General features: G+C 37.2%; 1 protein-coding gene across 1 annotated transcript; it reads left to right on the forward strand.

Moving 5' to 3' along the window:
- The first annotated feature begins 1045 nt into the window (after positions 1-1045).
- On the forward strand, positions 1046-9556 carry LOC143845648 (HIPL1 protein-like). Its single transcript, XM_077354039.1, has 7 exons — positions 1046-1379; positions 1504-1661; positions 3400-4197; positions 4322-4538; positions 6959-7137; positions 8589-8830; positions 8970-9556. Exons 1-7 carry the CDS (start codon positions 1298-1300, stop codon positions 9364-9366), a joined length of 2073 nt encoding a protein of 690 aa, XP_077210154.1. The 5' UTR covers positions 1046-1297; the 3' UTR covers positions 9367-9556.
- The last annotated feature ends 3046 nt before the right edge of the window (positions 9557-12602 follow it).

Below are 12602 nucleotides of genomic sequence, written 5' to 3' on the forward strand. Positions count from 1 at the left end.
TTAATGAGACGTGTAGTGGAGTATAGGAACTGGTTTTGTCTACTTTGTACCAACTACCTGTTGGAAAAACTTGTTGAGGGTACTGTTGATGATAGAAAACAGAAACTTGTTGCTTCAAGGCGTGATATCACTTTCCTTAAGACAAGATTCGCCCCCACTAGTAGTGTGCAAAGGGGATCCGCGAATTGCCTCCAAGATACAATGAAGCCTAGTAAGGAAGTCCTACTAATGTTTGATGACGCGTAGCACTAGCGGAATTAAACCCGAAATGCCCCTCCGAAATTTCAAGCCTTAGAGAAATCTCTAGATTATGTTTCTGCAGAAAAACAGTATCTAGAACAGTAAACAAAAGAAAAACAGTATGTAGAAATACTTGGGGATTTTTGTAGGAGTGTAGAAGAGAGTGTAAAGTCTGTCAAAATTGCCAATTCGATTTCTATCTTGAAATGACTGAATTCTGCACAATTTGTAGAGTGTACCTAGATGTGACTGTTGGTTTGAGTAAAACCTCTCTCCAACCCAGTCATCGTTAGATCAACCATCTATGGTGTGGATCGCACCCCCTTGGCACATGACCGTTGGGGGAAGGGACACAACCCATTTGATTACACCCTTTGACCGTTGGAGTTATGGGCCCGTTGGGCCAACCGTTAGGCCCGAACCGAAGCCCAACCCAACCGCCCAACCCATTCAGCTTGATGGGCCTACGAACCATTTGACCCATCCATCATTCGGCAAAGTGCGCCTAAAAAAGAGCCACTATGCGCCCTATAGCCCATTGCCCACGCCGCGCGCGCGTGCGCGTGCGCGAACGGTGCAACCCAATGTGCCATCAAACAAGTAATAGAAAAGTATAGTGCTTTATAAGCTCTTCTCTTTCTTTTCTCTCATCCGGTACGGGACTATCGTTTCAACTACACTTCTACATCCTTTTGTAAAAGCAAATCTTTCCAAGAAAACATTTATTTTTCCCAAACGCTTTTTATAAAATATTTTCCAAAACACTAATACATGATTTTGAAAATCCAAAATCACTAACACTACCAAGAGCATTTGAATTGAGAAACAAAGATGCATTTTTTAATCTAGCATCGATTAATGATGATGATGATCTGTTGTTTGGTGAATGTCACTGAAGAGCACCCAGACCAAGATGGCAATCGAAGGATAGCAGAAGGAATTTCTTCTTTGATGAATGTCTTATGTCTTGAAGAACACCCAGACCAAGCAGGCAATGGAAGGATAACACAAGGAACTTCTTCTTCTTCTTCTTCTTCTTGCCTACTCTATCTATGAGATGGGTGCTCTTGTTTTTCTCCTGTTTTGTCTCTCATATATACTTCCATCTGCTTCTGCTCTCCCATTATGCACTAACTCAAGTGGGTTTCTCTTTATTTTCTTCTAGCTTTTCATTTCGTATGCTTTTTTTTAATGCTGATATTTGTTATGCTTTTTTGTTGTTCTTTTACTAAGATACCAGATGGGGTTTTTTTTTCTGAACAGGAGCACCCTTTAAATTGAACTCTCCCCTGCCATTCTGTCATTACAATGGGACAGTCTGCTGCACCACCAATCAAGATTTGAGATTGCAGAAACAGTTTGGGGATATGAAGATTTCTGATCCCTCCTGCGCTTCTCATGTCAAAGCGATCCTTTGCGCGGTAATCATCTCTTTGTTCTTTTTTTTGTTCCTGAGGGATGTGCCATCTATACTTGAAATTTGGTCTATGCCATTCAAAAAAAAAAAATTGCTTGAAATTGGTCTCATCAGCCATTACTGATCAGGATTTTGATTGCAATATAATATTGAACTATTTAACTTCTTGTTTGAGCCATGAGTTCTGTGTTCTTTCCATAGTTACCGAAAACTTCCTAGTTGGATGGGAAGCTCGTTTTCCCAAAAACTTGATTCGGAAGCTAATCTTCTAGCTTCCCAAATTTAGGGGATGATTATTTATCCCGAAAGAGTGTTTTCTCCTTTTGATAATGCGGAAGGAGTGTATTTGAAAAAATATATTTAAAACTTAAAAACTCATCTTAAGTCTCAAATAAAACTTAATTGGGTCTTTTCTGAAAACGTAACATTACACCTATATGAGTAAAACATGTGAAACTATAAAACCCTAAAACTTGTAATTTAAATCAACCGTAATGCAAAGTCTTGTTTACTAATTGTAATCCTTATCTACAGTTACCTTTCCTTCTCCACCCCAACCTATGATAACCCTCCTCCTTCTGTGCGCTTATTGTTTGCTTTCAATGATGCTTGTTACATGCTTTATGTTTAATTTCAATGACACGATTCCTCTTTACTTTATTTAGAGCTTTTCTCTTTCCACATTTTCTCTATTCTCAACCATTCGGTTCCTGCTTTCACTTTTTGCATCATTTCTTACACTCGCTTCCCATATGGTTCTAACACATCTGAAAATATAAAATGTATGAAAGGCAGATAAAGGCAACCAGAGAAATTTTTTTCAAGAAAAACCATTGTGTGTAAACTAATCATGAAGAACTTGTCAAAATTAACTAAAACTCTTAAAGAAAGGAATAGCTTACCACATTCCAGCATCGGCTTCTTACATCACTTTTACTTACTGGACACTGATGGTCTTCCCTTTGCTAGTTTGCTTACTTGAAAAAGGAAACATCAAAATGCACTTTTGTCGGCCAGGAGTTACATAACTGGGAGGTCTTTCCCAATTCAAGATAAAAGACGCATAACATGATTCTAGGGATGTTCATCTGAAAACTTTCGAGAGATTGAAGTCCTTTCGAGAGGTTATGATATGCATGCAACAGAGCGACTTGGGACTGGGATCAGAATATGATCACCTGTAAATTCAACATCACAAGCCAAAGGATCACTAGGTATAATAGTCAAAGTCGAGGTGCTCAAATCATCAAAAAAGTGGCACGATGATAATAGATCACTTGAGCACTTACTACAACTCTAACCACACTATTTAGATGTGATTGTATTTCTGAAATTGAAGAATTCCAGGATTCAATTACCACTCAAACCCCTCTCTTTTACTTGACAGTTCCCCTTTTCCGTTTGTAATAAAAATAGGTTTTGAACTAATGATGTCAAAAGTTAGACCTGTTCAGAAAAAGCCTTGATGTGTCTTTTTTTTTATGGGTAAGCTGGGGTTAGGCAGGACCCCGACCAGATATATTAATAAAGACAGCAAAAGAGATTACATGAAGCTCGTGAACAAACCCCTGAACCCCTGAGAACAAAAAGCCTTGATGTTTGATGACCTTGATGTTATGGTAACAATTATTGCACTAATTATGTTAAACATGCCTCTCAAATAGTCAGTTTTATTATTGCATGCATTATGCTTATAGAAAATGGTTCCACCCTTTCATACTTTAGTCTACTGTGGCATCCAGGAATGTGATCAGTTTTCAGCAGAGCTATTTAAAATTGCATCACTGCCTCAGCCCATTCCTGTTTTGTGCAATTCAACTGTTCCAGTGAACTCATCCCATGCTAATGGTACAAAGAATGGATTTTGTGCAAAGGTTTGGGATACATGCCAAAACATAAATATATTTAATTCCCCATTTGCACCTTCATTACAAAGAAATGCTGGTGTAATAGCTAATTCTACTTCTTCGAAGCTCACGGATCTCTGGCACTCAGAAAATGACTTTTGTGAAGCATTTGGTGGATCTTCTCGTAATGGATCGGTATGTTTTGACGGTGGATCCGTTTCACTAAATAATATTCAAGTTCAGATTCCTCCTAGCGGCCTGTGCCTTGAGAGAATTTGGAATGGATCTTACCTTAATATGGTTGCTCATCCTGATGGGTCTAATCGTATTTTCTTGTCTACTCAACCCGGTAAGATATTTTTGGCAACTCTTCCTAAAGAAGGATCACGAGGAACCCTAAATATTGATGAATCCAATCCCTTCCTGGATTTAACCGATGAAGTACATTTTGATACTGAGTTTGGACTAGTGGGTCTAGCTTTCCATCCAGACTTTTTGAGCAATGGACGTTTTTTTGTTTCGTTCAATTGTGATAAATCTCATTCAGTGAGATGTTCTGGAAGATGTGCATGTAATTCAGAAGTGGGTTGTGATCCGTCAAAGCTAGTTTCCGATAAAGGTGTTCTGCCATGCCAATATCAAAGTGTCATTGCAGAGTTTACTGTTAATAGTACTACATCAACGCCTTCCACGGTACACATTCATATGTTTCCTTGAGAAACTGCTCACTAATCTTTCCAGTTATAGTTCTGTAGCACATCTTTCTCATGTAATATGTAAGGATTCTACTAATATTTGATCTGGATTTGTTTTTCAGGCAACAATTTCCAATCCATCAGAAGTAAGAAGGATATTTACCATGGGTCTCCCATTCACATCTCATCATGCAGGGCAGATTCTTTTCGGACCAGCAGATGGGTACTTGTACTTTATGATGGGGGATGGTGGAAACAAAGGGGATCCTTTTAATTTTGCCCAAAATAAAAAGTCTTTGCTTGGAAAGATTATGCGGTTTGACGTAGATAGCATATCAAGTGAGTATCAAGGCAGACAAGAATCTGTTACGGGTATCATTGTTTTGTTATTATTGTCATTATCTATTTCACATTAGATCTCATGAGTGTTCATATCATTTCATGCATTATTACTTGAAGCTTATTTGAAATATTTAAATAGGTAGAATTTACTTGCGTATTCAACCCTTTCTACCATTAGAAAATAAGCATCCAACAACCTAGGATTTCATTGTGTGTTTAATCGACTGTGGTGTTGGTTGTGTGTTTAATCTACTGTGGTGTTGGTTTTTAGAAACAAACCACAAGTTGCCCGATTTCTGTTTAATGTTTTCCTTTTTCCATTTTTTGTTCCAATCATATTCGTGTAGTTAATTCCTTGTAGTGGAGAACAGTATTAAAAAAGGAGAATGATATGGGCTAATGTATGACGACTTTCACGATATCAGTGACATGGTTTATGTTCTAAATTGAAAATTACCTTAATTTTGTTAGTTGGGACTTTTCCTGAAAATGGTAAATTAGGAACAGTATTGAAAAAGGAGAGTGATATGGGCTGATGAGTGGCGACTCTCAAGATATCAGTGACATAGTTTATGTTCTAAATTGAAAATTACCTTAATTATGTTAGTTGGGACTTGTCCTGAAAATGGTAAATTACCTTAACTTTGTTAGTCGGGACTTGTCCTGCAGACATATATCTCTAAAACTGAGAAGGTGCATTATCATCCACAAAGATAATTCTGAGTTGGAATATAAGATTTTGTAAATATATTAATGACCGAATCAGCTGTTTGAAGTAAAATAGAGATAAACAAGTCGGTGTTTGGTGTTTTCTTGTTTTCCTTTTGTTTCTGCACCTTTACAGCAGAAAGTGCAAAGTTGTGTATAGATGGTGGAGAGCACTTGCACGATGTAGAGTAAATGGAACCTCTTTTTTTTTTGTATGAGATCTAGCATGTGAAAGGTGAAGAGCAGTGTGGTTGCTTGTAATATTTCATTTTAAAATTGTTCGAGTCTATGATTTATAATTTTTCCGTTCCTTATTTAATTTTACAACGATAAGATTATCATAGTTCAAATCTCTTTTCATTTGACCTTTTTAAACAGGACAATAATTCACATATACATTGAAGGTATCAAACACCATGAACTTAATATTGCATGAAATATGCCTTCTCTGGTACACACAAACAAAATGTATACATATGAAAATTAAGACTTTCAAGCAAGATGCTGATTGAGGGGTTTCATGAGTTCTTTCCAAATTCTGGATTAGCTAGCTCAACATCTATACTTACTTTAAACCGAAGCAACTCAAGGAAAAACATAGAAAAAATCATAAAATTAAAAGAAACGACTCGCATAATTTCCCTCACATCGGAAGATAGCAAAAGAACATGAATAAAAGAAATGATTTGCTACATACAACAAAAATAAAGGCGTGAACCAGTGTTTATGTTATTGTTCCCAAGCATCTGGATGTACCATCTCATGTACGTGTTTGTGTTAATGTTCTTCAAATGTCAACTTTCATTTAAGAGGTACTGTTGTCAGAGTTTCCTTTTTTTAGAGAGAGTTTCCTATTTATATGGACAAAAATGTATCACATGGACTTCAATAGCCCGGGTGGGTCAGTGCACCTATTGAGATTATGTCCTCATAATTTACACAAACTAACAGACCTGTGCACTTTATAATGTCCGAGTTCTCATTCGAATCCGAGTTTTATCCTACCAAGTCAATCAAAATCCCTTTGATTTGATAATGGTAAATTGACCGCATCAATCATTCACTCGCCGAGTCGACTCATTTGTTGCCTGAGTTGTTGTCCTAGTCTGTGTTTTCAAACACTGACTTTAAGGTAGTCTCTACCGGAACAATCTAAAGATTATTCAGAACAATTCTTGTAAATGGAACACTTATTAGAGTTTATTTTATCTGCTCAGTCTTTCTCCAAACTCTCATATTTATATTATCAAATTCAATTGCATGCAGTTTGTTGTTTTTGCCCCCTCATACTTGATATATTTTCTCTCATATGACTATATACATACATATTATATGTATATGTGTATGCATATATGCATCGATTAGGGAAATTGTAACACTAACATTGCTTAAAACAGCCATTTCAAAAAAAAAAAAACATTGCTTAAAATGGTGAGAGTTGGTGTGGCGGATAATAGACACATTTTCCATTTACTGATCCCATCTTTCAAGGGATCAGTCCCCCTTTTGACTGTACAAGAATCTGTGGAAGTTTTGAAGTATGTTATTATCTCTGCATTCATTGACTGCTACTCATTGACATTGATAAATATTTCTTTCTCACCCTGTTAGTTTATCAAGCTAGTGTTAATGGGTGGCTAGTTAGTTTCTTAGCTTTTTACTTTGATTTTCTAAACCGCGTCTTTCCCACCCTAACCATGTATTTGTAGGTGCCGCACAAATAAATGATCTTGGTTTATGGGGAAATTATTCAATTCCAAGAGATAATCCATATTCGGATGGTAAAGAATATGCACATGAGATATGGGCCTTAGGACTTAGAAATCCATGGCGTTGCAGTTTTGATTCACAAAGGCCTTCCTACTTTTTCTGCGGAGATGTTGGCGAGGTTTTGGAATTATTTCCTTTCTAATTCCATTTCAAATTTCTTAAGATTTTTATGCTTATTTTTCTAGTGACTGCTTAGATTCTCAAAACACAATCATATGCGGGATTCTTCTTGGTGATTTGTGTGGTTATCTTACGCCACCTGTTGCAATTTAGATGCAATTTAGACCAATTTACCATTCAAAGCTGTTTGTATGTTATTATTTTTCTTTTGACACATGCATTTTTATTTGGATGTTAACTTGACAAGTAGAAATGTAAATTATAATTTCCCTTAAAGCAAAATAGTAGGGTTAACTCAATATAACACTTACCAAAAGGATAATTAGAAAAGTTATAATTAGATTATTATATAAATCTTTAACTCAATATAAATATTTACAAAAAGATTAAGTTGGTCACTACATAATGACTTGAACTATTCTTGCAGTGTTCGTTGAGCTTCGACCTTTCTATTTCAAGTTTAAGCTATGCCTCAGAGGTTCTCTATGACCTGACAAAGCACATTCATGAGGTCCTAACATTCACGGAAGATGTCTGGGATGTCTTACTCATTAAATTGATCAACCATAATTCATTTAGAATCCATGAGTTTGCTTGCGCCCAACGATTCCAACATGTTCTAATCATAATTCATTTAGAACCCATGAGTTTGCTCGCCTCCAACAAATCCAACATTTTCTATGTCAAAGCCATGCCAAGTTCTTGGCAAATGGAGATAACGACTCTAGAGTGCTATCACGGTCTCCATTATGTGTAGAAGTAGCTTAGTTGTTAATTCTATTTCGGTGACCTTTTTGTTTTTGTCCTGGATTGGAATGTTTCGGTGTTCTGCCCGTTCCAATGTTTTGTTATAGAAAAGACGCTACAAATTTTGGAAAAAAAATGGAAAATATAGGAAGCGATTACATCAACCAAATCACACAATACTCTCGAGGATGAAGAATTACAGAATATAAGCGGCTGGAAGGATCATGCAAAGGATCATGGGAACTGGTTTTGACACCCATATTATATATTTAGGCATTTTGCGCAATGGAAGTTTGTCTTTTTTGAATTTCTTTTACTTTTCTTACATATAGGATGGCATGGGTGCGGTACCTAATTACCCAACACCCTAAGATAATGCATTTTAATAGAGTACAACTTTTATATTCAGTTAAGCCATACAATCATGCTCCCCAACAATGGGACCAAAAACATGTTTCTTGTTTTACTATTATTTCTTATGCTATACATTTATGTATTTATCCCCTGGAACGATGTCAGATATTCATTTCTTCTATTTTATGGTTCCATATGTAATCCATAATGTTTTAGCAGATTCAAATATATACAGTTTTACAATTGAAATTTTCCATTCTCATTTATAGTTGAAATTTACAGTTCAAAAACTACTTTTATTTGAAATGTTTAAGTACCTCTGATGCTTACGGTCATTAGATTTTGTAGGACACATATGAAGAAGTGGATTTAATCACCAAGGGTGGAAACTACGGATGGCATGTTTATGAGGGCAATACTCTTTTCACTCCTTTGCAATCTCCTGGAGGAAATACGGCTCCTGGATCCATAAATGCCATCTTCCCAATAATGGGATACCCTCACTCAGCCTTGAATGCAAGCGAAGGATCTGCCTCAATCACTGGTGGTTCTGTTTATCGCTCCACAACCGATCCATGTATGACTGGAAGGTGAGCAGAGTTCCATTCAATCGGAAACCTTTCCAGTAAATTTTGCATATGAAAACTTACGAATTCTCCTGTCTATATATGATTTTGATTGATTTTGAACTGGCCTGATTAATCATCTTTTTAAAATATGGTACTCCAGGTACTTGTATGGAGATTTGTATGCAAGTGCCTTGTGGGCAGGTACAGAAAACCCAGAAAACAGTGGAAACTTCAGTAGCACCAAGATTCCTTTTAGTTGCTGTCAAAACTCTCCAATGCCATGTAATTCCATAGCTGGAAGTCCTCTCCCTTCTTTGGGCTACCTATTCTCTTTTGGGGAGGACAACAGGAATGATGTTTATCTTTTAGCCAGCAGTGGCGTATACAGAGTTGTCCCTCCAAGTCGCTGTAATTACACTTGTTCTCTGGAGAACATCTCAGCTACTGGGAATCCGTCTTCCAGCCATTCCTCATCATCTGCGTGGAGACTGAAAAAGTTGCGAAAGAAATGGTTCTTTTTCTTTGCCTTCATGATTCAATTGTGTTTTAGCTTGTAAGCTCGTTGAGAGATCGGGCTTTATACACATTGTGCTGGTTTGGTAGATGTTTGGAGAAGTTCCGAATGTGAAGACAATGTGGACCGCAAAGAAACACATGTAAATGTCAGTCTCACTGGAGTATGCTTTCTGTGTTATGGGCTTGAAGGCTAGCAAAAATATAGCAGAGTTTATGTAGTGTTAAGGAGAATTCTGAGGATAGTTTGGAGAAGTGAAGAATCAACAAAGCCCTTGGCAAAGACTTCTCTACAAAGAGAAGTATTGCTGTAATATTAAGATTGTTGTTGTTGTTGTTTTGAGAGAGAGAGAGAGAGAGAATGCCCCATCTTAGATTTTGGTTTCTTATCTATGTGCAAAGACTTTGTAACCACCTTAGACATGGTAGTTACTAAAAAATGTCTGAATTCTCAGGCCTTGTTTGCTTTGGATTTTGGGAATCGATTTTGAGTCCAAAACCAATTCTTGGGAAATTTTGGTATCTACTTCGCAGTCATAGAATCAATTTTAGACTCAAATCGATTATACATCTAGTAAAAAATACACATTTTTTTTTCTAGAAAAGAAAACTAAAATTAGAAGGAAAGGCAGGCCTCAGATTTTCGCCAAATAATCTGCAAGATCCTTAGCACTCTGACGAATATGAACATAAGAGTAGTCTATAATTATTCATGGCACAAATCTCGTCACCGAACTTGTCTAATCTCCAACGACCAATTCTTAAACCTTGGTCCCAAGATATAAATGTTGCCCAGAGGTGCAAAAATACACATATTGCAGGGATGTAGAATCGATTTAAGTCCATGCCAAGAATTGGTTTTGGCCTCAAAATGGATTCTCAAAATCCAAAACAAACAGAGCTGTAGACTATTTGTCCGGTTACAGAGGACTATCTTGGTCAATATCCATATGCGACAGCTATGACCATCGTAAATGAATATTGACCAATGGGGTGCCCTTTTACCCTTCTTTCGCAAGGCTGCCCCTGAGTCTAGGATTCTTCTTCCTTTATATTTTGGTAAGAATAATAAGTTAATAACTCTGAAGGAATGATAGAATGAAGGGTGCCCTTGCAAAAATCAGCTTCAAGTACGCCCCTGCTAATTTCTGCAAAGTGTGGCGCTGAAAAATGTGGATGGTGCCTAAAAAAGTGGAAACCGTGTTGAGTTTGCACTATAAGAATTAAGGACGCCCTTGAAGCTGATCTTGCAAGGGCGCCCTCCATTCTATCATTCATCATTAACTCTGTCAAGTGCCTCCCAACTTGGCATTACGTCACCTGACCTCATCCTTAGGTGGCCAATGTCCTCATGCCAAGTCATCAACTATTGTGGCAGACATCAACACTACCCATTAAATCTCATTAATGCAAGTTCTTCCGAATGTGGCATATAATTTAATTAAAATTTATATAATATATTATAATTAAAGAAACTGATATATTTGCCCCTTTGTCTTCCTTGGGACACCCTCCTGTAGTGTAGATGCGTAGTCATAAATACAATAGATGGGGCTGTGCCAGAGAAGATGTCGGGGTCGGGAATATATCACTTCCCTATAATTAATTATAAATAATATGTGTGGAACGAGCGTTGAGAATTTATCCTCATTCGTCATGGCTATCTGATCAAGGACAGATGGTCATTCAATCCTACACAGAATAATCTGAAAAAAAAAAGAAGGGATTTTTGAACCTCTGTAGAATCATCAATGATGTAAGTGGTAGTTGAAATTGGTTAATGATACTTATTGCAAAATTAGCATAATTGAGAAATGGAAAAGAACTCATCCAAAAATGGCATTTGGAGGTGTAAAATGATATCAAATTTAAGGGAGCTGATATTTACGCCCCTTATAAGTCTGCGGACACCCGCATTTCAACGCCGTTATGGGCTAGGATGAGTTGTCAGTTAGTAAAAAAAGAGTACTTCTAGAATGACGACAATACCCTTCCAACAAACCGCATATTCCATCTCTCTCACTATCAAAATCTTTCCGTGTTTTCTGGCCTTACCAAAATCCCCTACTCTCTCTCTCTCTCAAAATCTTTCCTCCTTCTCTCACCTTACCAAAATCTGGAAATAAGCGGTTTGTTGGAAGGGTATTGTCGTCATTTTAGAAGTACTCTTTTTTTACTAACTGACAACTCATCCTAGCCCATAACGGCGTTTAAATGCCGGTGTCCGCAGACTTATAAGGGGCGTAAATATCAGCTCCCCAAATTTAAAGGTAGAGTCTTCAGTCATGATATATTCAACAATACATGTGGTAGGCAGATTCTCCACACACCATCTTTTTTACTTCCTCAGAGAATCAGTAGGGATAGAGAAGTTTGCAAATAGGGAAAATGATACCCCCTTTGTAATTATTTCCTAAGCATTACTTGTTTTTCTTCTTGAAATGGTAGTCATATTTATTGGGCACATGTTTTCCTCACCAAACGAGAATCCGTTGCTGATAGAACACGTAATTTCCACTTTGATAAGGTCTCTAAGACTTTGAAATAGAATAGGATCAGTAGCAAGTTACTTAGAGGCATATTGAGAATGGGTCATGAGACTTATGACAACATTAGCATATATAGAACCTTATATTTAGGGAAATGATGTATCCACTGCCTTGGTTTTTACATTTCCAAAACAAACTATCAACCCCAAGTAGAAAAGTCTAAAATAAAGGATTGTCGTGTTGAAAGCAAGGGACTGTGGATATCTTCTCCCACTATTTATAAAATTACTGGGAGATGGTATCACCACCATCTTGTTTTGCATTCCCTCAACCCTAACACTCTGAGCCACAGGTCAAGGATTCTCAATCCTAACACACCACCTCTAAATATTTCAATCCTAACCCAACCCATCTACCCTGATTTTTCCAAATCGTGGCTTGGGGCAAAAATAGAAACTAAAATACGTAGAAAAATATAAACCTGATTTTGGAAGTCACAATAAAATTTGAGTTCGGGTTTGGGTCGGGTCGAGTTGCCGAGGCCCCAGCCCCAGCCCAACCCGAAATTAAATAGGGATGTTTTTTCCCAACCCAATTTGAAGAAATGCCAACCCAACCTGACCCTAGATCGGGTTGAACATGCCCAAGTCACACCCCCTACAATCACTTATTGAACCAATGAGTGAATAAAAGAAATTGGGTGGAATCGCGGAAGTGGCTAAAATAAGCTGTGACAATACCAGTATAAAGAGAAGAGAGGAGAGTATAATTTTGAAGGACATAATTAACAG

The sequence above is a fragment of the Tasmannia lanceolata genome, unplaced genomic scaffold (assembly GCF_043159265.1).
Source record: "Tasmannia lanceolata isolate RefF3 unplaced genomic scaffold, GAP_Taslan_0.1 ptg000015l, whole genome shotgun sequence".
Classification (NCBI taxonomy): Eukaryota; Viridiplantae; Streptophyta; class Magnoliopsida; order Canellales; family Winteraceae; genus Tasmannia; species Tasmannia lanceolata.